This window comes from Colius striatus, chromosome 2 (genome assembly GCF_028858725.1).
Source record: "Colius striatus isolate bColStr4 chromosome 2, bColStr4.1.hap1, whole genome shotgun sequence".
Taxonomy (NCBI): Eukaryota; Metazoa; Chordata; class Aves; order Coliiformes; family Coliidae; genus Colius; species Colius striatus.
Genome location: NC_084760.1, coordinates 10,812,788 through 10,840,101, shown reverse-complemented (window position 1 = coordinate 10,840,101; position 27,314 = coordinate 10,812,788). Strand labels below are relative to the sequence as shown.

The 27,314-nt window shown below is 45.8% G+C and overlaps 1 protein-coding gene across 8 annotated transcripts; it reads left to right on the top strand.

Moving 5' to 3' along the window:
- The first annotated feature begins 202 nt into the window (after positions 1-202).
- MRAP2 (melanocortin 2 receptor accessory protein 2) lies at positions 203-27,314 on the top strand. 8 transcript variants are annotated; one of them, XM_061989454.1, is made up of 7 exons: positions 203-355; positions 6,596-6,693; positions 7,358-7,521; positions 11,702-11,805; positions 13,774-13,923; positions 20,760-20,859; positions 26,755-27,314. In XM_061989454.1, exons 5-7 carry the CDS (start codon positions 13,797-13,799, stop codon positions 27,146-27,148), a joined length of 621 nt encoding a protein of 206 aa, XP_061845438.1. In that variant the 5' UTR covers positions 203-355; positions 6,596-6,693; positions 7,358-7,521; positions 11,702-11,805; positions 13,774-13,796; the 3' UTR covers positions 27,149-27,314. The 8 variants fall into 8 exon arrangements, with proteins under 8 accessions (XP_061845438.1, XP_061845440.1, XP_061845439.1 ...); XM_061989456.1 differs by having other exon boundaries at positions 6,596-6,698; XM_061989455.1 differs by having other exon boundaries at positions 6,596-6,733.

The following is a 27,314-nucleotide window of genomic DNA, read 5'->3' as shown; positions in this document are numbered from 1 at the left end:
CGCGGGGCCGCCCCACGGCGCCGGGCTCTGGCCGTTCCGGCGCCCACAGCCGCGCGGGGCCGCTCCCGCCCGCGCTGCCCATTGGCGCGGGCGCGTCACGAGTCCGTGCCATGCCGCCCGGCCGTGCCGCTGGCGCCTCGCCTGCTGCTGATTCATTGGCTGGAGCGGCTCGGGCTCGGCTCCGCCGCCGCCCCGACAGGTAGGAAGGCGGGAGCGGGCATCAGCGCCGCCGGCCGCGCCGCCCCTTGTCTCGCCTCGCTTCGCCCGGCTGTCCCCCTCAGAGGAGCTCCGTGAGGCTGCGCCTTTCGTCCGCGATGAAGCGGCGCTTCGGGGGCTGGGCTGTCAGGGCGGACCGGTAAGCGCGGCGGGGCTGAGCGGGCGGGCGGGAGGGACACGGCGGCCCTACCCTTCCCTGCCCCGCCTCTCCTTCTCCTTCTCCTTCTCCTTCTCCTTCTCCTTCTCCTTCTCCTTCTCCTTCTCCTTCTCCTTCTCCTTCTCCCTCTCCCTCTCCCTCTCCCTCTCCCTCTCCCTCTCCTTCTCCTTCTCCCTCTCCTTCTCCTTTTCCTCTCCTCTGGGATCCGAGACCTGCGGACTTTCGCGAGCTCTCTCGTGTCTAGTCTATTTCATGTTGTTATGTTCTGTTCCGACTGCTGAACGTTTGAACGAATGTAACAATTTAACCTAAAATGTTCACACACACACACACAAAAAGCGAATCAAGGTAAGTTTGTGGTGTGTTTGTTGTGGTGAGGTTTCTGTTCCTTCTCTTTTTGCCAGATGACATCTCACTTTGTGCTTTCAGTGTGAAGGGGTGAACATCTCCACGCAGCCTTTGATTATTTCCTGTGTTCTCAGTTTTGCCCTCTTCCCTTTCTCCCATGTGCTCTTCCCTAGTCTTCTGCTTCTCATACTCTTATTCCCCCCCACCCCCTCCACCCTTCACCCTTAACAGTCTCTTCATTCACAGTTTTCTTAACAGTCTTCCTCTGGTGAGCAGCTTCTTTTGACAGTGACTGGTATCATAGAATCATGGAATGGTAGGGGTTGGAAGGGACCTTTAGAAATCATCTAGTCCAACCGCCCCTGTAGAAGCAAGGTCACCTAGATCAGGTCACATAGGAACATGTTCAGGTGGGTCTTGAAGACCTCCAAGGAAGGAGCCTCCACAACCCCTCTGGGCAGCCTGTGCCAGGGCTCCCTCACCTGAACAGTGAAATAGTTTTTTCTTCAATGGAACTTCTTGTGTTCCAGCTTCATTCCATCACCCCTTGTCCTGTTGCTAGATACCATAGCAAAAAGTGATGCCCCAACCTCCTGACACCCACCATTTAGATGTTTGTAAATAGTAGCTGTATGGTAGACAGTCGGGTCCTTCTGAGCTGCCTGCCCATCTCTTTTGCTGGAGGTGATCACCTCAATGACAAGGTGGCAAAACATCTTACTGAACGGCCTCAGTTCCCTGACATCTGCATTGTCCTGGCGTATCAACCCTGTCCAGTGCTTAAGGCTTCAAGCATAGACACACCATTACTTTGCCACTTTTCCTGTGGCAGATGTGACTGGTAGTGGGTTGGGACAGCAGTGGCAGTGCTGTTCTAAACAGTCTTGGTGAGGCCAGTTGGGGTTAGTTTGCAAGAACATCATGGCACTTCTATTTTTCAGCCTACTGCTCTGTTTTCCCATCGCTCTCTCTTCTGCCTGTTCCTCTTATTTGGGTTTCCCAGATGCTGGATGCACAGGGATGCCCATTTACATAGCTGCCATGGAAATGAATAGATGTTTTGGTTTCTGCTTGGAGATAATCAGGTAACAGTCTCAAATACTGCTTGTTTTTGCTTGTCCAGCTGTGGTTTCCTATTCAGATTCCTAATCAGAGTCCAGAGAATTGTTTTGCCACAGGAGTAAATACCTGGACAAGTGCCAGAGGAGTGGCAGCTCTCCATTGACTGCGGACAGTCTGGCTCCATTCTTGCTGAAAATGATGAGCCACTGGCTCATCATTTCTGGCTGTGTCAATTACAAGCAAATATGTATAAACTCAATCAAGCTATTGCAAGATAATACCTTTTTTTTTAAGAAAAGAAAAAAGATAGCTAGAATATTAAGACCTGGACAAAGTCATTTGCAGCCCATTCTTTAACTGTTCATGTATACTTTGTGGTTAAGGAGGTTTTAAGGTGAAGCACAGATGATATTCTTGCAGCCTGTTTGACAATTTGAAGCAAACTTCGAAGGTATTACAGGTAGAATTTTAGTACAAATAAATGAAGGCATTATTCTGCATCCTTGCTGCAATGGGCCATGGTTGTGCCGTTTTAATGATGTTTCCTTGGTCTCTGGTTACTTGTTTATAGCCTGGCACAGCAGAGAGATGTGGTAGGCATTAAGAATGGGAGAATTCAGATGTGTGCTGGTGAGTTTTGTACTGCTGTCTGATTTAACTGAGAAGAAATTTGTGTTTGAGGCACTACAACAAATTGTTTGCTTCTTCGGCAGCACTGGGGGGAAGAATCAGATCTAAAGACAGGAAAGAAAAAAAACAAGAAAGAGTTCTGTTTGGGAAAAATCCCAAACCAGTTTTGACTTTTGATAAACAGCTCCCTTGACAGTGACTATTTGAAATTCTTACTGAAGGGGAAATTTCTGCACTGTACTGTGGGCTACCTACAAAAGTTCTGGAAACCTTTGGCACTCAAATGTGTAAGTTTTCAAGAGAAGATGGTGGTTTGTTTTTTTTTTTTCTAAATTCATTTGAATTTGTTAGTTCTGGAGGAAATGTAATGCATAACTCACTTCTCAAGTTGCAAACCTCAGGCATTACTTTGCATCTGAGAGACTGTGGCTTCACTGACCTTGCGTGGCTGAGAGCATAAACTGAAGTCGTTTCTGCTGGGAGATACCCCAGTGTGGGAACATCTCTGAACAAATGGCCTGTTGTACCTGTTTGGGTTGGGTTTTTTTTTCAGTCTCTGCCAATTTATCTTCTGCTGGCTTCAGCACAGAGCAGGAACAAAACTGTTTCTGTGGGGAGAACCCCTGAGAAGTGAAGAGGTGCTATGAGAGGTGTGCTGTGACCTGTACTGCTTCAGACCACAGGAACATGTGAAGATTAGAGTCTTATTTTGTAATGAGAGAGGGGAAAATGTACTCGGCTTCCACTCTGCTTGTCAGCCTCAGCACTTTGGTGTTCTTTTCACTGATGCAGAGCCAAAACAGAGCTATGAAATGAGGCCTGAACATCCAGATCCATTTTGTGGCTGGTGTGCCCTGCAAGTTTGGTCAGGGTGGCCTCTGCAACAACAGCCCTGGGGAACTGACACGGGGGGAGCCCAAGTCATTCCAGCTATTAATCAGTGCCCAGTTGCCCAGAAGCAGCTGCGCCAGAGCAGTTCCTTCTTTCAGCCTTGCCCCTGTTACAAATAGTCAGTTTAGGTGTGGGGATGGGGAATGCTCCTGAATGCCTCTGTTCTTGGATTCACTTCTTTTGGCTACACTGAGTTTCCAGTGTTTCTTCATGACTTGCAGACTAGCAGTTTGAGTAAATCTAGTGTAGTGACCCTCTGCCTTGGTTTCTGTGTGTTAACATGAATTCTCTTTGTGGTGAGCTGTGTTTTTGTTGCTTTCAAATTTAATATAATATTAATTTTGGTTTTAATACCTAATAATTTTTGGTCTGTCCCTGCTATGGAGGCTGCTTTATTATAGGTCCTTAGGTGATAAAAACAACTCATGTAGCTTAACTCATCTTCTTGATGGAGCCATTCCAGTTGACCTGCAGTGAGCTGATCAGTAAGTGCAAAGCTTTCCTTTCTCTCTACTCAGAACAAGGCATCAGATGGACAGACTTCAGGGTTAGCAAGGAAGCCAAAACATCCCCATCTCCACTTTCTGTGGGAAAACAGCTAATAAAGAGAGGCATTTAATAAAATAGTAATAAAAAAGAAGATTGCTTTGCCAAGCCAGGAAAATTTAGGAAAGTAGTGCAGCCCAAAAGCTGAGGCATTCAGGGCAGGCTGGTGGCAAACTTGCACTTCAGGATTTTCTACAACGAGTCAGCCTGGGACCTCTATCTGTGATATTTACTGAAAGGTTACAGGTTAAAAATTTGTGGTGTGAGGGGTTAAAATTGGCAGTGTTATAAACAGCTGAGGGAAACAAAGGCAGCCTTTCTATTTTAAGGTGTTGAACATACTTACATGAACCTGCTTCTGCAGGGGGTTTGGACTAGATGATCTCTAAAGGTCCCTTCCAACCCTACCATTCTGTGATTCTATGATACTAGGTCAGTATTTTTAACATCATAGGACTGAAAAGGTCTCAGTACTTTGGTGCTTACTGACAAGGCTTCTTCAGGTCTTGAGAGGGAAATTGGCTTTTGAAGCTGACACTCTTGCACATCTAAGAAGTGCCTGACTTTTAGTGGGGAGAGGAAAATGGTCTCAACCATACCCAGAGCTCTTTTCTGACCACAGCCTTGCTGTGTCTGCAGCTGTGTACATCAGCCATGTCCAGAACTGGGTTCAGCAGATGTTCAGCGTGGGCATGCCTGGGAAAAGATAATCTTCCTGCTTTAAAAAACACTCAGAAATTTAAACCTGGGATTGTCTCTTTGGAAAAAATGACTTTACTTAAAAGAAAAGTTTAGTCTTGTTTTCTGCTGTGACTGTGACAACTGTCAAACTGTTTGGTGGGATTTTTTTATGTGTGTGTAGAGATGTATTATTTGGGTGGAAGCGTGAATTCTTTTAATAGATCAGGTTTTACCATCCTGAATGTCAAAATGAATAGTTTTCTGAGCTCAGCTGAAGCTCAACTTCTTACACTGAAGCTGAATGATGGATTGTTTGTGTAATTCTGCCCCAGCTGCAGGAAATAAATGAGATAACAGCTAACATATCTTTATTATTTGTAGATAATGCTGTCTCTTAAGGCTGTCTATTCTGGCTATAATTTTTAAGGCTTTTGATACTGGAGTTAAGCTAAGCTATTTGTTTCAGTATATTTTGGGAGCAAGTCCCAATAGGTCTGTACTAACTGTTCCTTGTCCCATTACTGTCAGTGCAGGAAGGAAATCTTAAGAGCAAAAGGAATACATAGCTTCTGTGATGCCACATTGGGTATAATTCAGCTGTCTTCTCAGACGAGGCTCCTGAGTGGGCTTATGTAGTATCTATTCTGTCTAGTTTCAGATACATATTGTTGTCTGTGAACTCACAGCACAGTATGATTTCAAATTAGTTTCTGCCTGACTTAGAATCATAGAATGGTAGGGGTTGGAAGGGACCTTTAGAGATCATCTAGTCCAACCCCCCTGCAGAAGCAGGTTCACCTAGATCAGGTCACATAGGAACATGTCCAGGTGGGTCTTGAAGACCTCCAAGGAAGGAGCCTCCACAACCCCTCTGGGCAGCCTGTGCCAGGGCTCCCTCACCTCACACTGACATAGTTTCTTCTTATGTTTAAGTGGAACTTTTTGTGTTCCAGCTTCATCCCATTACCCCTTGTCCTGTTGCTAGCTACTATAGAAAAAAGGGATGTCCCAACCTCCTGACACCCACCCTTTAGATATTTGTAAATGTTAATAAGATCTCCCCTCAGTCTCCTCTTCTCCAGACTAAACAGCCCCAGTTCCCGCAGCCTTTCTTCAAAAGGAAGATGTTCCATTCCCCTGATCATCTTGGTGGCCCTGTGCTGGACTCTCTCCAGCACTTCCCTGTCCCTCTTGAGCTGAGGAGCCCAGAACTGGACACAGGACTCCAGATGAGGCCTCACCAGGGCAGAGTAGAGAGGGAACAGAACCTCCCTTGACCTGCTGACCACATTCTTTTTGATGCATCCCAGGCTGCCATTGGCCTTCTTGGCCACGACTTCCAAGTGTCCTCTACCGAGTTGGACACAGTGGACATCAGTGTTTGCATTATCGTCTTTAGGAAAACACTTGGCAAACTGTTTTGACCTTTGCTTTGATAACTTTTACTTTAAAGTCATGAAGTCATCCCTATTCCACTACAGTACAAACAGTAGGTATAGAATTGGGATGCAAATTGTATATAATAGCATGGAGACCTCCTTTTGTGCTGCTGGGCTAGGAGTGCAAGATATTAAGCATTAATACATGGCAAATGAATAATTTTCATGAGCGTTTGTGTGGCATATAAGTAGTTTATTATTGGAGTCTAGTTTGCATTTCACCATTATAAGGTTAATAAACTATATGTTATGTGATATATGATAGAGTAGCATGAGGCACAGATGTCTGTAACTTTGTCCCTGCTCATCCTTAGTTCCTGGAATAAGCAGTGACTAAACTAGCATTTTTCTTTCCCATTGTTATAAAGTCCTTTTGTGACGAATCCAGCATCATTCTTCTTAATTTAGTGCGACAGCTTAAGTAGATGATGGTGCTTGTGACCATCAATCACAAACATAACCATTGTTAACAATGGCACATTCTTTTCTCTCCAAGAAAAGTCCCAGGTACCATGCACTCAAAGTTGACATGTATGTGATTTGTATGGTCACTTTTCAGGTACCTTTCTACTTTTCTTGCTAAATTTCACTCTGTATAGCTTGCTTTCCTCTCTTTTAATTGCAGGTGGCAAGATTGGGTATTCCCTTGAAAAGACCCCAAGTTTGATCTCAAATCCTGCCCATCTGGGATCTTGAGAATTATCAAGAAGCAAGGGCCATTTGGTTAAGTACTTCCTGCAGACTTCTTTCTCCTCAGTGCTTGGTAGTGACTCAGCTTGTTCAAAGCAATAGCTGGGGGTAGGGTTGAAGCAATATGGGATCTGTGTAACCTTACAGCTGATGCAGTGCAGAGTCAATTAGATTATGCTTGTTTTTTTTTTTCATTGACTATTTTTCCTCTGACTTCACCTCTTAGTCCTTGGGATGGAGTAAAAAGGAATGTAGTGGTGGCTGGTTCCCTTCTACCCCCCACGCAGAATGTTGTTGCTGATATGGGGACTTTGGGGATATGGGAGCTGCCTGACTTGTTAACTTCTGATAGCCAACAACTTCCCCTAGTTAATTGCACTGCCTAGCTGATGGAGCTTGTGTACAAGCTTGTGCTAAGCTTCCTCTTCCTAGGACTTCTCAGTTTGAAATGTAGCTACTCTTTTTCCTGCCTGGCTTTTGGTAACTTCACAGTTTGCAAGTGGGAGCTTATTTAGTTATTCTATGAAGACTAGGAAGTGCTTAGACTCGATGGCAGTAAGGAAGTGTGTGGAAAATAAGTGTAGTTTTGGACTGAAAAGTTACCAGGTTGCTTGTGTCTACCATGTTGATAGTTTCTCTTTCTCCAGAAGTGAACATACATTGACCAGTCCACATGGATTCATTTGTGTGCACACAGGTCAGGTTCAGAGGTCGCTGTTGCTGGGTCTGTACAAGGCCAAGTTTCAAATGTACACAAAACCAGCTTTGCCTTTGTGGCCCCAGTGGTGGTGTGAGCCATGAAGTTGTGCTTCAGATGTGATGTGTGTCCAGTTATCCATTCACAGTGACTCATTTTGAAAGGTAAGTGGCCGTGATCTTTGTGCAATGTGTCAGTGATGTTGAGACTGAAGCAAGCAGCCCAACTGCAGCAGTGTTTGATGCTCTGCTGCTGCAGTTCCAAGGTGTGGATTTTGTGCAAAGGTGGCCCAGCAGTCAAACTGGCTTGCCCAGGTATCACTGGCAGGCAAGCTGTGACCTTACAGACTTTCGCATGGCCTACAGATAAGTTCTCATGAAGGTATAATTCAGCTCCAGGCGTTGCAGTCATGTCTGAATGGAGAGTGTCTGGGTAGCTATTGATGTCCTTTATCTGCAGAGAGCAACCCAATCCTTCAGAAGAAGGCTGTGACCACTTGTCCTTTTCAGTTTCCAGGAGACTGACCTGCCTGAATCTCCTGACTGGCAGCACTGAACACAGTCTTGCTTTGGGGTTTCTTCAGTGATCAAAGTGAAGCTTTTTGTTGCTCATTTACTTTCTCCTGAAAGAAATGATCCAGAGTGAGGAAAGGCTGTTCTGCATCTGTACACATCAAAGTCAACAGAGGGGCTTTCATGTTTGTGTGTTTGCCTTAAGCAACTCCTGTGTTCCCCCCTCTCGCCCCCTCAAACCCTCAGCAAGGTCAATTAGAGGAACTCCCTGTGGTGCCTCAGAGCTGTGGTGTGAATCACTGCTGTCCATTCCTGGCAGGAAGAGTGCCTGAGTGCATCTCCTCAGGGAGTTCCTTCCCTGAAGCCCTTATCTGGCACCTGCTGTCCCTCCATGTCCTGCTGCAGCCTGGCAAATGCAGCTGACAGGTTGCTAGCATTCCAGCTCACTCTGCTTTGCTCTTCCTCAGGAGTAGAATCAAAGAATTGTTTTGGTTGGAAAAGACCTCTAAGATCATTGAGTCCAACCACTCACCTCACATTGCCAGGCCCATCACTAAACCATGTCCCTCAGCACCTCAGCTACACAGCTTTTAGATATCTCCAGGGATGGGGATTCCACCACCTCCCTAGGAAGCCTGTGCCAGCATTTAACAACCCTCTCAGTCAAAAAGTTTTTCCTAATGTCCAATCTAAACCTCCCCTGGTGCAACCTGAGGCCAGTTCTTGTTGTCCTATGATTCATTACTGGAGAGAAGAAATCGATGCCAGCCTCACTACAACCTCCTTTCAGGTAGCTGTAGATGGTGATCATGTCTCCTCTCAGCTTCCTCTAGGCTAAACATCCCCAGGTACCTCACCTGTTCCTCATCACACTTGTTCTCCAGACCCTTCACCAGCTTCGTTGCCCATCTCTGGACACGCTTCATCCCTCAATGTCCTTCTTGTAGTTGAGGGGCTCAGAACTGGACACAGTATTTGAGGTGCAGCCTCACCAGCCGAGTACAGGAGGACAATCACTCCCCTGGCCCTGCTGGCCACACTATTTCTGATACAAGCCAGGATGCCATTGGCCTTCTTGGCCACCTGGGCAAACTGGTGGCTCATATTCAGCTGGCTGTTAACACCTCCAGGTCCTTTTCCTTTGGGCAGCTTTCCAGCCACTCTGCCCCAAGCCTGTAGCATTGCCTGGGGTTGTGGCTCGTGAGCAGGACCTTGCACTTGGCCTTGTTGAACCTCATGCAATGGCCTTGGCCCATTGCTGCAGCCTGTGCAGGTCCCTCTGAAGAGTCTTCCTGTCAGGTGTCATCAGCAAAGTTACTGAGAGTGCACTCGATCTCCTCATCCAGATCATTGTTAAAGATGTCAAACAGAACAGGCCCCAGCACTGAGCCCTGGGGAACAGCACTGGTGACCGGCCACCAGCTGGACCTGATGCAAAGTCTTAATGTCCAGTACTTTTACTTGTCCTTGTTCCACCATGCTAGGCTGGCTTTTGAAGTAGAATAAAAAGTTTGTTTTAAGATGCTTCAGGCAGAGGTTTTGGACAGACAAAGCTTACAGGTGATCATTCTTTGTGTCCCACAAAGCCTGAGATGTGGATTAGCTTGGGAGCCAGGTTTCAGTTAGCACCTTTCTCTCTGATAGTGACTTGTTTACAGTGAAATGGTCTAGAAATGCTTTTAGTCAGTGGTGAAACACTGGTGCTTCTAGTCCTAACACAAGACTAAACCAGAACAGATTCATTGTGTCCTAGAGGTGGCTGTTCTCCCCATGAATCATAAATGGACACTTATGAAAGGGTTGTGAGAGAAGTAGCTGCATGTGGCCAAGTTAATCTCATCTGCCTGCAACAATGAACACTGGTGATGCCATAAAAGAAGTATTTAAATGAAAGATTCCTCTGGAAGGCTATAAAAAACAGCCCTTAAATGGGAATGCAGTAATAGAATTTATCAAGAGACATGTCATTAACTAAACATGGAGGAGAAGAGGGGGAAAAAATGATGGTGGGAACCCTTTGCAGTACCAAGTAGTCTCTTAGAGCCCAATCATTGAATAAAACACAAAAGGAAACACAAAATCTTTTGAGACAAATGTCACAGCTGAGATGGGAGCAAACTGGGACAAGAATCTTAGTGTTTTTCTCTATGCTATTTGCTTCTGCCAGAGGCAGCAGTTACTTTAGTTGATTAAGACCAAGGAAAACTTTTGTGTCGTGGTTTAACCTTGGCCAGCAACTGAGCACCACAGCAGCTGCTCACTCATTCACTCATCACTTATTCACTCCCTCCCTCCCTCCCTCCCCACTCCAAGGGGATGAGGAGGAGAATTGGGGGCAGGGGGTGGGGGGAAGGTGAAACTCATGGGTTGAGCTAACAGTTCAGTAACTAAAATGAAGTAAACATAATGGTAACATAATTTTAAAGGTATAATAATGGACTATGACACAGAAGAGGAAGAAAAGCAAAGCAAAGACAAGTGATGCCCTGTGAAATTGCTCAGCACCTGCTGACTGATGCCCCAGCTGTGGGCTGCCCTCCCAGCCAACTCCCCCCAGGTTATATACTGAGCATGGACACTCTGTCTGAAGCTTAATTAGTCATTCTCTCCTTGATTCAACAAAATAAGGTTTTCTAGCCAGTGGGAAAGCAAAGGAGGTTTGCTATTAACATTTAAATTAAGACTTGCCTCTTTCTATCATGTTCAAAGTATGGAATGGGAAACATCCTCAGCCATGAGCAGGTTTGTCCATTGCAGCCATCTTTTTTCTTCCTCCTTTGTGTTTTAGGCTTTATTTATTCTTGCTGAGAGCTTTCTGAGTAGCTAAAAGAGGGTGATGTGAAGCTCCTTATCCCAACCCAATGAGTTTTGTCACTTCTCTCCCTGCCCCCATTGGCAAGTTGCCTATTGTGAGAACAAAGCTGGTTTGAGTTGAAAAATAGATCTGTTTCTTGTTTTAGAGGACTTCACAGAATCTTAAGGGTTGGAAGGGACCTTTAGAGATCATCCAGTCCAACCCCGCTGCCAGAGCAGGTCCACCTAGAGTAGATGACACAGGAACTCATCCAGGTGGGGTCTGAATGTCTCCAGAGTCAAGTTTTGGTATGTGTTTAAGGTCCTGAACATGGTAACTGGGTATGAAGTTTTCTTTTTCAGGCATGCTTCACTACTTACAATTGTTTTGAGGCATTACTGCCAGCGTTTGCTGATGGTGAAGTCATTGCAGAAGGAACTTGAATAATGAACTTGAAGTAGTGTTCATATTAGTTTTGTGCCTGATTCTATGTGTGGCCCTCCTAGCCATAAGGCTGTGCTTTTCTTACACAGCCTTAGTCAACCCAATAATCCTTAGGAAGGTGTGAAGCTTCAGTTACTTTGAATGACGTGGCTATTTAGGGGCCCTTTTCAAGGAAGTTTCTCTGGATTCGACTTTGTGCTCTGAGAAGTTTCATTATCCCCAGAACAACTGAGTGCAGTACTTGACTGAGCTGCACGAAATCTCCACCCTGCTGGCTTTTAATTGAATGCAAAATTACCCAAAGCTCATTTTACTTTTACAAGAAGTATTTTGTAATACATTTCCAGTGGGATGCCCTGACTCCAGCTGCTGTGGCAGATGTTTTGTGTAGAGATGTGCTCGTGCTCTCTCTTGCTGTGCATAAAACTGTCTCATATTCTGAAAGAAATTACTGTGGAAAATGCAGATCCTTAGAGCAGTGTTGTGGGAGTGACAGAAGTAACTATCAAGACAATTTAGTGGTGCTTAGTGTTGCATTGCAGTACTTTTTTAATCTGTGGGGAAAATCACTCCTTGTTTGCTTTTCTCTGCTAGGGGCACATTGCAGCTGTTTGTTAGCACGGAGAAACTGGGTTGAAAAGGACCTCTGGTGGTCATCTGATCAAGCCTTCTACTCAAGGCATGTTCAACTAGATCAGGTACATTTTTCCTTGTATCTGATGTGAATTTCCTGTTTCCCTACTGGCTGATTCCCCAGAGGCTGTGCAGCCATTCAGCGGGATCTCGACCGGCTGGAGAGTTGGGCAGAGAGGAACCTCATGAGGTTCAACAAGGACAAGTGCAGAGTCCTGCATCTGGGATGGAACAACCCCATGCACCAGGACAGGCTGGGAATTGACCTGCTGGAGAGTAGCTCTGCAGAGAGAAACCTGGGAGTGCTGGTTGATAATAACCTGAACATGAGCCAGCAATGTGCCCTTGTGGCCAATGGCATTCTCGGATGCATCCAGAAGAGTGTGGGCAGTGGGTCGAGGGAGGTTCTGCTCCCCCTCTCCTCTGCCCTGGTGAGGCCTCATCTGGAGTCCTATGTCCAGTTCTGGGCTCCCCAGCTCAAGAGGGACAGAGAAGTTCTGGAGAGAGTCCAGCACAGGGCCACCAAGATGATCAGGGGACTGGAACATCTTTCATACGAGGAAAGGCTGCGAGAACTGGGGCTGTTTAGTCTGGAGGAGAGGAGACTGAGGAGGATTCTTATTATTATTCACAAATATCTAAATGGTGGGTGTCAGGAGGTTGGGGCAGCACTTTCTTCTGTTGTATCCAGTGACAGCATAAGGGATAATGGGATGAAGCTGGAACACAAAAAATTCAACTGAAACATATGGAGATACTAGGTCAGTGTTGAGGTGAGGGAGCCCTGGCACAGGCTGCCCAGGGAGGGTGTGGAGGCTCCTTCATGGAGGTTTTCAAAACCTGCCTGGACACATTCCTGCTTTGTCAGGGGCTTTGGACTAGAAGATCTCTAAAAGATCCCTCCCAACTCCAACCATTCTGTGATTGTCTTGTCTTCTTACTCTGCACCTCTGAGAAGAGTTTGGCTCCATCACCCCTGGAGCCTTCCTTTCTCTAAGTTGAACAAACCCAGTTCCCTTAGACTCTCATGCATCCAATTCTTCAGCTCCCTGACCATCTTGTTGGCCTTCTGCTGGTCTTGCACCAGTGTGTCCATGTCTATTATTGGGGATACCAAAACCAGATACAGTAGCTCATTTACAGTCTTACCAGTGGTAAGTAGAGAGGAAAAAACACTTCTCTTGACCTGATGGCTATGCTGTTGTTAATTCAGCCCAGTACACACTTGGCCACCTTTGTCACAACGCATATTGCTGGCTCACATTCAGCTTGCTGTCTGTCACGGGTCTTTCTCTGCAGAGCTGCTTCCCAACAGCCAGCCCCAGTCTGTTCTACTGCATGAGGTTATCTCCCTCCCAGATGCAAGACTTTACATTTGCACTGATTGTCCTCAGGTGTTTCCTATTTCCTCCCTTTCCCCAGCTAGTCCCTGTCCCTCTGAGTAGCATTTTGTCCTCCAGCCTTATGACTGTCTCCCACATAACCTGGGAGCTTGCTACGTGTGTGCTCCATTTCATTACAGTAGCAGTCCCTAAGAGATACCACTGATAACCAACTACCAGACTTTGTATGGATAAGAGAACTCTGAGCCTGGTAGTGTGGCCAGTTCTTCACCAAGGGTTTCACCCAGGCACCCTTCACCCTAAGCTGCTGAGGCTGGTGGTCTTTGCTATTTACTGCTTTTGAGCTATAAAAGCTACATCCAGTCTGAGGAGCCTGGTTTTGATACTTTGTACATTTACAGGCATCTCTGTGGAGGTAGGTTCTCTGCTTCCTGCTGAAGGGAAGCTCTGCGTTGTCTGGTGGTTGGCCAGCTGAGAGGGAGGAGGAGTGAGAGGGGATGTGATAACCTTGTCTGATGAGGCACTGATACTGATTTTAAACAAATGGAGAGAGAGCTTTTGTTAGCCTGAGTGGCTGCTCTGGGGAGCAGTGATGAGGAAGAGGTCCCAGAGGTCAGAAAGGATTCTCCATAAAATCAGAAGGTGTGCTACAAGAACATAGTCTATATTAACACATGTTTTTATTCACAGGTGTATTGTTACTGAGGTACAAGATGTCTGCTCTGAGGCTGATTTCTAACAGAACCTCCCAGCATGCCTTGTCCAACTCTGACTACACCTGGGAGTACGAGTACTACGAGTACGGACCGGTGTCGTTTGAAGGCCTCAAGGCTCATAAATGTAAGTTCCACAGGGATATGTTTTACTGCAGCTGAGCTTCCTCATCTCAGTGTTCCTGCTCTTCATTTGTAACTGAGTATTTGTAACTGAGCAGAGAGGAACCTCATGAGGTTCAACAAGGACAAGTGCAGAGTCCTGCATCTGGGAAGGAACAACCCCCTGCACCAGGACAGGCTGGGGATTGATCTGCTGGAGAGCAGCTCTGCAGAGAGAGACCTGGGAATGCTGGTTGATAATAAACTGAACATGAGTCAGCAATGTGCCCTCATGGCCAAGAAGGCCAATGGCAGCCTGGGATGCATCAAGAAGAATGTGGGCAGCAGGTGGAGAGAGGTTCTGCTCCCTCTCTACTGTGCCCTGGTGAGGCCTCATCTGGAGTCCTGTGTCCAGTTCTGGGCTCCTCAGCTCAAGAGGGACAGGGAACTTTTGGAGAGAGTCCAGCACAGGGCCACCAAGATGATCAGGGGACTGGAACATCTTCCTTATGAGGAAAGGCTTCAGGAACTGGGGCTGTTTAGTCTGGAGAAGAGGAGACTGAGGGGGGATCTTATTAACATTTATAAATAACTAACTGATGGGTGTCAGGAAGTTGGGGCAGCACTTTTTTCTGTTGTATTTGGTGACAGGACAAGGGGTAATGGAATGAAGCTGGAACACAAAAAATCCATTTAAACATAAGAAAAACTATGTCACTGTGAGGTGAGGGAGCCCTGGCACAGGCTGCCCAGAGGGGTTGTGGAGGCTCCTTCCTTGGAGGTCTTCAAGACCCACCTGGACACGTTCCTGTGTGACCTGATATAGGTGACCCTGCTTCTGCAGGGGGGTTGGACTAGATGATCTCTAAATGTCCCTTCCAACCCCTACCATTCTGTGATTCTATGAGTATCATACAAAAATACCTCTCCTAATGTTTTTTTGTTCCTTGGCAGTTAGAGGTGTTGTTCTATTTGTTTATTATCCTCTGTCTTTTTGTTGGCTGCTTTCCTCATGCAATTGAGAACTGTGGATTTCTTGGCTGTGGTACAAATCTTGTCAATGCTGAGGTATGTCAAACAATCAGGAACAGATTATAAAGGCAAACACTGCCACTGCTGCTTCTGTTGACTACTTGGTGTGATCTGTTTTGCTTTGTTCTTGTTCCTGTTAACACCACGAAGGCACTGGTGGGCAGCCTGGCTGCTTTTGTTTTTCTTCATAGGAAATACATTGAAGGTAGACAATGGCTTTGGCTTTTATGAAAATGTGTGAGTTGTTTGGGGTATTTTTAGGGAGAGTTTTTTTTGGGGGGGAGGGCTTGTGAGGGGAGAAGAAAAAAGTAACAGAGACTAACTCAGAATGACTGGGATGTGTTTTGTAAGCACTTTGCCACAGAGAAGCAAAACATCCTGTTTCTTTATTCCTGAGCTAGGTAAACTGACAGGGTTTGAGCAGCAGTCTTCAAAGTATTGGGGAAGGGTCTCCATCCAGTGCTGTAAAACTGGTCCAGGGTGAGATACATACTTGCCGCTGCCTCATTTGTCATGCTGAGGGTTCAGTCTGGGAAAGACAAGCTCCTGGAGGAGTGCCTGCAGAGGCAAACAGCAGCTCGGGAAGGCTCATCTCCTTTGGCTCTGTACACTCAGAAAGTTTTGGGGAGGTTCTGTAAGGGACAGAAGAAACATGTTGACATTATTAACACTTTTCAAGAAACTAGAGCAGCATCTAATTTGTAGCCTGAATTGTACTTTACCTTTTTTTCCCCCCCTCAAAAAAATCTGCTGATTGCTTTCTGCTTTTTGACAAATATTAGGTACTTGAAAAATGTAGGTTAGCTTTTATCATGTTTCTAATTTATATTCCATTCTTCCACTTAATCAGAGGCCAAACCTAATTACAAAGGCAACTGATTACAAAGATCACCTGCAGTGTCACACATGCCTTCTTTTTAGCTTGGTGTGTCAGTGTGATGAGAGAAAGAATCAGAGAATCATAGAATGGCAGGGGTTGGAAGGGACCTTTAGAGATCATCTAGTCCAACCCCCCTGCAGAAGCAGGGTCACCTAGATCAGGTCACATAGGAACGTGTCCAGGTGGGTCATGAAGACCTCCAAGGAAGGAGACTCCACAACCTCTCTGGGCAGCCTGTGCCAGGGCTCCCTCACTCTCACAGTAAAATATAAATGATAGTTGCCTGTGGATTGCAGAAGGTACAGCAGCAAACCAGACCTTGGGTTGCCACCCTGGGGACTGCCATGGAGAGAGTGGCAGCTCAGCTTCACTCTCAAGCTGTGCTGCTCATAGAGGGCTCCTTACTTCTGTCCCATTCTCTAGGAAAACTGCTTCCTAGGTGGAATAAAAAGAAAAAACTATTTCCCTGTTGAGGTGAGAGAGCCCTGGCACAGGCTGCCCAGAGGGGTTGTGGAGGCTCCTTCCCTGGAGATCTTCAAGACTCACCTGGACATGTTCCTGTGTGACCTGATCCAGGTGACCCTGCTTCTGCAGGGGGGTTGGACTAGATGATCCCTAAAGGTCCCTTCCAACCCCCACCATTCTGTTATTCTGTGATTCTTTTTAAAAACAATGACCATTAATTTCTGATACACAAGGGATTTCACCCCAAATGAGAGTATATTTAGTTAATTGTAGGCAAGGGAAGATTCTTCATTGTTTAATTTCTATACAAAGGAATTCTGAAGCCTGTTTTCTGAAAGCAGAGAAAAATATATGCACAGTGACCCTGAAGAAAAATATTGGGAAGACAATCTAATACACAAACATATATTTCTTTCAAGAAAGGAGAAAAAGTAGAAATGAGAGGAACATGAGGTGGAAGGGCTCAAATGCCACCCACAGTGACTTTGCAAACTATGACCGCAAAGAAAATAAGAGCACGCTGTTTTACAAGCAGAAAGTCTGTTGTGCTTGAGGAGAAGTGAAGGCAGGAATTAGAAATCAGAAAATCCAGAAAAGCAGGCACCAGATGTTTTGTACATTAAAGCTTTAGAAAGAGAGCCAGGGGTTATCTGTGACTGGCAGAAATAAGAACAAAATCCATTTGTGTGCCTTTGGAACAGAAGTAATCTCGGTAACATTAGGTAGGGAATGCTCAGGGGAGTTAGAACTGCTGCCAGGATGTTATGTGTGTGCCAGGAAGGCAAGGAAGGCTGATCCTACAACTTGGGATGCTTTCACAATCTGTAACTTGAGGCAGTAATACAAATGTAGTCCTGGGTACAGTGTTTTTCGAGTAGATGCTGTGTTATATACTGTTTATTTTGAATACAAGGGACAATGGGTACAAACTGGAACACAAGAGTTTCCAAAGAAATACAAGGAATAATTTATTCCCTGTTCAGGTGAGGGAGCACTGGAGGGGGCTGCTCGGATGGGTTGTGGAGGCTCCTTCTCTGGAGGCATTCAAACCCACCTGGATGAGTTCCTGTGTGACCTACTCTAGGTGGCCCTGCTCTGGCAGGGGGGTTGCTCTGGATGATCTTTCAAGGTCCCTTCCAACCCTGGAGATTCTGTGATTCTATGAATAGTCAGTAGGTTTGTATAATTTGCACTCAAATGAGAGAGACCTATGTGAAATATTCAAGTGAACTCAGGCCACCTGCTTTAATATTAAACAAATCCCAAGAATGTCATTGGTGCAGCAGAGGGTTGGAAGTGTGTCAGGAGCTGCAAAGGAAGATGGAGCTTTCAGCCCAGCAGACACAGGGTAGAACACCAAACCAACCATGACAGGCTCATTATTCAGCACACACAGCTGGCAGGTGGGGTTTAGGTTGGGGTTGGTTTTTTTTGTGGAGGGTAGTTTATCAGAATCTTTATTTGTTTTTTTAAAGGTTTTTACCCCTTCAGTTATTTTGGCTTAGCTGATGAGGTTTGCAGCTTGGTCAATATAAACTATGTGCATATATTTTAGACATCTTGATCAGACTTGACATTCTGATTATCAATGCAGGTGGATAACATTGAAGCATGTCTGACTAACTGGTAGGTCCTAGTAGCTGTAAATGGTTCAGTGGCATCTCTTTTTCAATGGGAATATTTCTTTTTGGATATAATTTTCAGGTATCCCAAAGTGCAGTGGGATGGCAGATAATCATAGAATGATAGGGGTTGGAAGGGACCTTTAGAGATCATCTAGTCCAACCCCCCTGCAGAAGCAGGGTCACCTAGATCAGGTCACATAGGAACATGTCCAGGTGGGTCTTGAAGACGTCCAAGGAAGGAGCCTCCACACCCTCCCTGGGCAGCCTGGGCCAGGGCTCCCTCACTGAAACAGGGAAAGAGTTTTTTCTTCTGTTGAGTGGATAATCATGAGCTATTGTGTATTAGCAAAGCCAAACACGGGGTGCATCTGGAACCACTGAGTACACGCTATACTCCTAGAGTGAAACAACTCAGGGCTCATAATGTGTGGAGCTGCAGAAATAAACTCATACCAGCATGCTTTAAGCAAAAAGGAGCATTACAAACTCCTCCTCCCCCAAACTCCTTCTGGCTCACCTACATTCTGGAGAGCCATACTCAACCACCCTCTATCTGGCTCTTTTAGAAAGGATGTTGGGAGGGGAAATTGTGGGAGAGGAGAGAGGGAGATGGAGTAAACATTGCAGTGGGAGACTTCAAACTTGGAAAAATCCCTTTTTGATTAGAAAATGGGGTTTAAGGAGTGACTGGACTGTGGTAAAGTATTTTCACAGGGAGAAATATCTCAAGTTGCATTAGGCACTTTGACTTAGCAGACAAAGAGCAAATGGTTTGAATTGATTTCCAGTTTCCAGATCTGCCTTTAAGCACAGAAGGTATCTCACACTGGGAGTGTGATTAAGCACTGAGGCTGAGCAGCAGGCAAGAGAGCTGATTGCTTGTTTCCAGGTGCCTTTAGTTGATCCTGGAGGAGATTCACTAGTCTGGCTGAGGTACTGTGCTGTGCCTGCTGCTCTGGCTCAGATAGACACGTGTAGCTTTACAGCCTGACAGGATCTCCAAGGTGCAGCAGAAGCTGTGTAACGAGAGGTTAAGGATAGATAGGATATCTGTCCCGAACAAGACTTCCCTCTGGCATCTTTGTGTGGTTTTGGGCCTTTTTTTCACATCTGCAATGGAAGTTTGGAATATTTGCAAGTAACTAACTGAAATGACAGGTGCAAAAGCACCTGTGTAGTGTGAGTCCTGGACTAAGTCCTGTTTTAAATTGGTGCTCAGTGACTTTGGGCCATGCTTACCAATCGATTGTTGTCTGCAAATTATGTTTGTCCCACTTGGACCTCTCTTTATCAAATTCCTGGAAGCTCTGAGCTGCTTTCAGGAGCAACTGTGAGTCAACTTTGAAGTCATAAGTGGACTTGAGTTCAAGTAGGACTGATGCTTTATCTATGGTCTGTTTGCTATAAATGAGAACAGTAGATATAGTCTATGCACAAAGGTAAAAAGCCACTCTCTTCCCAATTGCTTTTCTATTTAGCTATTGCATTGGTGCATTGCTTTTAATTATCTCATGATTTGGCTTTTTTTCATCCAAATCCATTTGGCTCCTCTGACACTGTGTTGCAGTTTTCTATATGCAAGTTGGAAACTCAAGTTAAAAATTACTCAGAAATGTCCTGTATATGTTAGTTATTGATGTTTGTGGAGGTAGTAAATAGTTTTATCTGTGATTCTGTTTAGTTTGGAACCCTCTGTCTTACCACTGAAAGCAAGCCAGATCTTCCTAAACCTGTCCTGTCAAAGAAATACATCAGAACCCAGAAACCTGATGGTTTGGGGCAGAAATCATTTAAAATAGTTCAGTTCTACAGGGACAGACGTTTTTTGCTGCAGATCAAATAATCCTCTTTTCCTTTAGTTGTAGCACTGCAGTTGTTTCCAAAGCAGTGTTTGGAAATGAGCCAGGCACCACAAAGAAAGCTGCTGCTCTTTTACAGACCAAGAGAATTCGGTGTCTTCCTGCTTTCAAGCTTGTTTCTGGTTTGTGTGGGCATCAGTAAAACTTGGCCTAGAAAAGAGAACTTAGAATCACAGAATGGTAAGGGTTGGAAGGAACCTGTAGAGATCATCTAGTCCAACCCCCTTGCAGAAGCAGGTTCACCTAGATCAGGTTGCATAGGAATGTGTCCAGGTGGGTTTTGAAGACCTCCAAGGAAGGAGCCTCCACACCCTCCCTGGGCAGCCTGTGCCAGGGCTCTCACACCTCACAGTGAAATAGTTTTTCCCTGTGTTTAAATGGAACTTTTCATGTTCCAGCTTTTGTCCATTGCCCCTCGTCCTGTCACTGGATACAACAGAAAAATAGTATTGCCCCATCCTCTTTACATCCACCTTTCAAATACCTACAAGTATTAATGAGATCCCCCTTCAGTCTCTTCCAGACTAAACAGCCCCAGTTCCCGCAGCCTTTCCTCATATGAAAGATGTTCCATTCCCCTGATCATCTTGGTGGCCCTGTGCTGGACTCTCTCCAGCAGTTCCCTGTCCCTCTTGATCTGGGGAGCCCAGAACTGGACACAGGACTCCAGATGAGACCTCACCAGGGCAGAGTAGAGGAGGAGCTGAACCTCCCTCCACTTGCTGGCCACACTCTTCTTGCTGCATCCCAGGCTGCCATTGGCCTTCTTGGCCACGAGGGCACATTGCTGGCTCATGTTCAGTTTATTGTCAGCTGGGAAACTTCAGTGGCAACACCCTTGTTTAAAAACAGATAATGAGAAATCTGGTCATCCTTCCTCTTTGCCACTCAGGAATAAGCTGCAAAAGTGTTTTGGGATTTACAATTCATAGAGCATGTGGAGGGCAACCACTTGCAAGGGCAGGTGTAATACTGATCATCTCATTCTCTTTTCCACCAGATTCCATCGTGATTGGATTTTGGGTTGGTCTGGCGGTTTTTGTCATCTTCATGTTTTTTGTGCTGACCCTGCTGACGAAGACAGGAGCACCACATCAGGAGTGAGTCTGAGAACTGGAATACCAAAGCCAGCGTGCTCAGTGGCATGTCTGTTCGTCTGCAGCCCTCACCCATGCAGCGACCACACTGATGCTGCTCTGGCCCAGCGCTGTCTTGCTCCAGTTCAGCCTTAACAGAGGAGTGCAGTCCATCTCTGTTTAAAAGAATGTTTGGAAGCACTTTTAGGAGACCAGCTCAGCAGAATTGTTGTTAGTGTGTTCCTTATTGTGCAAATAGTCAGTAGGTGTGCAGCAGGAGGAGGGACTAACTGCATGGGTGCATTGTCACGCTGAAAGGAAGTCATTTGCTGGGCAGGCTGACCAGATGGGCTGTGGAGTCCCCTTCTCTGGAGACATTCCAGACCCACCTGGATGAGTTCCTGTGTCCAGGGAGGGTGTGGAGACTCCTTCCTTGGAGGTCTTCGAGACCCACCTGGACATGTTCCTATGTGACCTGATCTAGGTGGACCTGCTTCTGCAGGGGGCTTGGACTAGATGATCTCTAAAGGTCCCTTCCAACCCCTACCATTCTGTGATTCTACTCTATGTGGTCCTGCTCTGGCAGGGGGTTGGACTGGATGATCTTTTGAGGTCCCTTCCAGCTCTTGTGATTCCTGTTCTGCAAATAAATGGGGTCATTTGAGACAGGCTGTTGCTATGATAGAGTGGGACAGAGAAATGTGATCGTTGACACAGTCTATACAAATAAAATACAGTGCAGATGTTGTATTGAGGAAGCTGAAGTCTGGTGGGTTTTGATATGTTTGTGTATTCAAGTCCAAAAGGTACGTATGAGTGGCATTTGCAAAATCTTCCCTTAACCTCCCTAACTCCCCTAGCCTCAAGATTAATTCCAGCAGACGCTGAAGTACAGATGGGCTCCACATTTGTTCAACACCAGGGTCCTCTGAAAGTCACCAACTAACCTTTTGTACTTTCTGGCTGGTAAGTATGTGCAGACCATGCCTTGCCTCATCTGTTTATCTGCCTTTGCACAACCTGAAGGCTGTCAGCCTCCCTTCCTCTGAAGAAGTCTGAAGCCACATCTCCTCTCAGGCTCACAGGCCATACAGCAGGAATAAAAAGGCTCCCTGGAGAGTGAGATGGCTTGCAGGCAGGTAGGGATGCTGAGAAGCTGATTGTGAAAGGCAATTGTTGGTGCTTATCTCTTCCTGAAGCAGCTCTGCCTGTGTCTGCTATCTGAAGGCACTTTGCTCTTTACTCATGTGTAGACTGGCTCTGAGACATCATGTGCTAGCACATCTCTAGAGACATTAGAGGAGACATATGTATATCACGAGCCTCTTCTCTGCTCCTAAATTTTTGTTCCTGTGAGATGGAAATAGAGGCAGAGGAATTCAGCTTTCCAGAACTGACTTGCTCCCAAATGTATTTAAAGTGCTTGTAAGTGTTGGTGTGCTGCCTCTTTTCCCTGGAGATCTTGTTTCTTAGCAGAGCATCTGAGCCTGAATCCCACATGAATAATTTGAAAGGGGAAAACGAAGTCAAATACACAACAAAGATAACTTAATATGGGTATTTGACAAAAGTTACAGAATCACAGAATGGTAGGAGTTGGAAGGGACCTTTAGAGACCATCTAGTCCAACCCCCCTGCCAAAGGAGGATTATCTCAATCAGGGGTCACAGGAGTGTGTCCAGGCAGGTTTGGAAACCTCCAGAGGAGCCTCTGTTGACAGATCACCAAAAACCTTCTCTACACAGGAATGTAGATAAGCAGCATGTTAGCATTTTACCAGGGTCTCGTGGCTAAGGTAACAGCTAAGGTAACCTAACAAATACATTCAGTAGGGTCTCCTAGCTAAGGTAACAGGTCCATATCAGGTGTGGTATGTAACTCTTGCAGTTTGATCCTTATGTGATTCAAATGAATACTTACTTAATCAATAGGTGTTTGAGTTATTTGCGAGTGCTTAGCTAATTGATTGAACTATTACTAGGTGATTAACAAGTGCTTAACAAGTGCTTGACTACTCATTGTGATGGTAAGTTGTTAACTAAAATAATTGTGTATCTGCAACACCTCCACACCCTCCCTGGGCAGCCTGTGCCAGGGCTCCCTCACCTCAACAGGAAAGTCTTTCCTTAAGTTTAAGTAGAACTTCTTGTGTTCCAGCTTTTGTCCATCACCCCTTGTCCTGTCACTGGACACTACAGAAAAAAGCTTGTACACAAGTGTACAAGTGAAAATTCTTTCAGGTAGCAGAGGCCTGCTTGAGATCATAGAATCATAGAATGGTAGGGGTTGGAAGGGACCTTTAGAGATCATCTAGTCCAACCCCCCTGCAGAAGCAGGTTCATCTAGATCAGGTCGCATAGGAACGTGTCCAGGTGGGTCTTGAAGACCTCCAAGGAAGGAGCCTACACACCCCACTGTTGTGGTCTCCACTGTTGTGGTCTCCACTGTTGTGGTCTCCACTGTTGTGGTCTCCACTGTTGTGATCACTGTTTTTCTGCTTTTTTCATCAGTTTGCTTGGAACAGGTTGCCTAGAGATTTTGTGAAACCTCCATGTTTGATCAACTTCTACATCCAGATAACCCTGATCTGAATCCAGAGCTGGCCTTGCCTTCACCAGTTCGTTTAGCTGGAGACCTCTAGAAGCCCCTTCCAATCTGAATCTTGATGTAATTTTTCTTCAGTTGCTGAGGAAAGCCCAGATATTCCTTTCTGCATTTGTTTTAAAGTACCTTTGCAGCTCTGGGAGCTGTGTGTTTGAATGCTTGCCTGCTTACCACGTTCACCCAGGTGGCACCTTGAACAAATTTCAGCACTGCTTGTTTGAGATTTGATAACCAAGTACAGGACAGGAGATGGATCAGCCACACAGAAGCTAAGGGCAGTGACTACTGATGTTTCCTCATTTTTCATCCATGTAGATAAAGACTGGAGAACAGAAATACCTACCTGTAAAACCAGTGGGTTTAGTTTTCCTGCATCGTCTGTCTTTATACCTGACTGGGTTCTCCATGATTCATTCTTTCATTAGCTGGGCTGTCTTGCAGCTTGAGAAACTGATGTTAATGGGCTTCCTGGCTCTTGGGAGAAAGCCAGCTTGATTGATAGATGTGTCTCTGACTCCACTGAGTCAATTTGGCTGTTCTTTAAAGTACCATTAATGTGAGAGAGAAGTGTAACTGGGTTCAGATGGATGTAGAAAGAGAACACTCATTTTTTTTTTCTAGTAGTGTGCTTTTCTGGACTCAGTATAAAGGAGTGTGATAGCAGGTGCCTTCCAAAACTGTACAAGATGTTCTGAATTAGGTAAATTCTCGGACCAGAAGCAGAAATTCAATTACTTAAGGAAATGATGCCTTTTGCACGTGGTTTTGTTTGCTTGTATCTGTAGAACATTGTTAGCTTGTCTGAACAAAAACACCTGTTGACCTGTTGAATTTCTGCCTGAAAAGTGCTGTGCTCATCACTCAGGACAAGAGTACTCTGAGTGTTTCTGCAGTGAAAAGCATCCTTAAAGACACATTTGTGCAACAAATGCATGTGTTCATGTGACCCATCTGTACAAAATACTGGCTGATGTCATCTCAAAGCTTCAGACAACTGGTGAGGCAGTTGTACAAATAGATGCAGTAAAGGTTCAAATGACCTTTAGTGGGTGATGGACAACAGCAGGAACACAAAAAGTTCCACTTAAACGTCTCTTTAATGTTTACAAATACATAAATGGTGGGTGTCAGGAGGATGGAGCCAGGCTGTTCTCAGTGATGGCCAATGATAGGACAAGGGGCAACAGGTACAAGCTGGAACAGAAGAGGTTCCAAAGAAATACAAGGAAAAACTTCTTCCCTGTTGAGGTGAGGGAGCACTGGAAGGGGCTGCCCAGATGGGTTGTGGAGTCTCCTTCTCTGGAGACATTCAAACCCACCTGGATGAATTCCTGTGTGACCTACTCTAGGTGGTGCTGCTCTGGCTGGGGGTTGAACTGGATGGTCTTTTGAGGTCTCTTCCAACCCTTAACATTCTGTGATTCTGTGATAAGGAATAAACTACTTTAGAGTAAAGGTGACAGAGCACTGGCTTGTGCAATTACCCCTTGTCCTGTCACTGGACACTACAGAAAAAAGTCACCCCATCCTCCTGACACTCACCCTTTAGGTACTTCTAAGTGTTGGTAAGATCCCCCCTCAGTCTTCTCCAGACTAAACAGCCCCAGTTCCCGCAGCCTTTCCTCATAAGGAAGCTGCTCCAGTCCCCTGATCATCTTGGTGGCCCTGTGCTGGACTCTTCCCCAGCACTTCCCTGTCCCTCTTGAGCTGGGGAGCCCAGAACTGGACACAGGACTCCAGATGAGGCCTCACCAGGGCAGAGGAGAGGGGGAGCAGAACCTGCTTTGACTGGCTGGCTACACCAAGTGCTTTCTGTTGCTTTCCAAACACATCAATGTCAGTTGTCACTTCTGAGGGCTCCCACGGTATTATTCCGGTGCGTTTGCCTTCTGGTGTCCATAGAGCAGATGATTACTTAGTTACTGGTCTGTCCTACATCAATTTAAACATGTTATTCTCCATGAGTCACTTGGAAACGTGGAATAAGCCAATACAGTTTTGATAAAGTAGAGGAGTGCTTTGATTTGAAGGCTTGTGTAACTGATTGTGTTAGGACAGAATTCTTATATCTTGTCATGGAAGTGCATTAGCATCTGAGAAGCAGGGTCTTTATGGCCAAGGGGAGGTATCCTGTGAGATTGGAGGTTTTAGGGGTAGGTTTCTGAAGGTGCCACATGAGGCTTTCAAAAGCCTGTAGGACTGGAGGGGGTTAAATTACAGTGGTTCTCAGAGCAATCTCTAAGTGCTGTGTGCATCCAGCTATCTGGTTCCAGTGTCATTTGCTACATGTTCACATGCCACCAGTGTGATTTATTCATTCTTACTTAAGCCAAACTTGCCTCTGAGAATAAGTTTAGATTTTTCACTGCTCATCTTCTGAACACCTCTGCTCATCCTCTCAGATGCAAACAACTTGCATTGTAGGATGACAGCATACAAATTCAGCCTGACAAAGAACCTATTGCTCCCTGTGAAACGTGTGTCTAGCTGGAGCTTTTCTTTCCCTCCAGCTGCTCACGGCTCCTGCACAAGCTCGTGCAGACTGGAGCTGCTGTGAGCTAAGGGTTCTGGAAAACTCCAGGGAAGATGTGAAGATACCCTTCCTGGGCTCCATGTCTGAGTTGTTCAGACTGCCAATCTTAAATTCCACCTCTCCTAATTTGGCAATCTGAATGTCATTGACTGAGTCAGTGGAAAAGATGGTTTGACATCTGGACAAGCCACTCACTGCTCAGGCTCTAGCAAAGGTTGTTCTCCAAGTCTTCTATAAGCCACATTAAGAAACTTGCTACTACTTGATACCAGGAGGAAATCATAGAATCACAGAATGGTAGGGGCTGGAAGGGACCTTTAGAGATCGTCTAGTCCAATCCCCCTGCCAAAGCAGGTTCACCTAGATCAGGAATGTGTGCAGGTGAGTTTTGAAGACCTCCGGAGAAGAAGCCTCCACACCCTCCTTGGGCAGCCTGTGCCAAGGTTCTCTTCAGTACAATAGTTTTTCCTTATAAATACTGAAGAGAAATACTTGAAAACACTGAAGAGTATTTCTAAGCTCCCCCAGAGAGGTGATGCTGACAGCCTGTTGATGACTAGGAGTGCCATTCATTCTCCTGGAAATGTACCACAACCAATCCAGACTCCCAATACCTTCCACAGAAAATAACAACTGGTGCTGGCTTTTGAAGGCTGTTGTAGGTAAACTGTAGGCTTTCCTTTTCTTCCTGACCATAATGGTTGCTGAAACCAACGTTTGCTGTCAAGAATTGGAACAGTTCTACTTTCGTGCTGATGGTGTTTTTCTTTCTCCCTCCTCAGCAATGCAGAACCTTCCGAGAAGAGATTCCGCATGAACAGCTTTGTGGCAGATCTGGGAAGGCCTCTGGAGTCCGAGAGGGTCTTTTCTCGTCAGGTAGCTGAAGAATCCCAGTCACTTTTCCACTTCTGTATTAATGAAGTAGAACACCTGGACAAAGCCAAACAAAGTCAGAAAGGTCCAGGTCTGGAAAGTACCATCCGCTTCCAGGAAGGTCCCAGGAGCAGTGGAATGTTTGAGGAGGACTTAAACTGTCTCACAAAATTTAACATCCCCAACTTTGTGAACACTGAGCAGAACTCCTCCCTAGGTGAGGATGATCTCCTCATCTCAGAACCACCCATCATTTTAGAGAGCAAATTGGTCATGCACTCTTCCCATCGCATCCTCGACTGAAAAGTCTTGTACTCGAGGTAAATACTGTCCTTGGTGTGCAGGCTGAAGCCTTTCCTTGGCCTTTTGGTCTTTGAGAGAGGGTATTTCACACCTGTGCTTTTTACTGTAAGACTGCCTGTGCTGACAGAACTCGGCTTACACAAGAAGTAAAGCACTGACAGCTTTA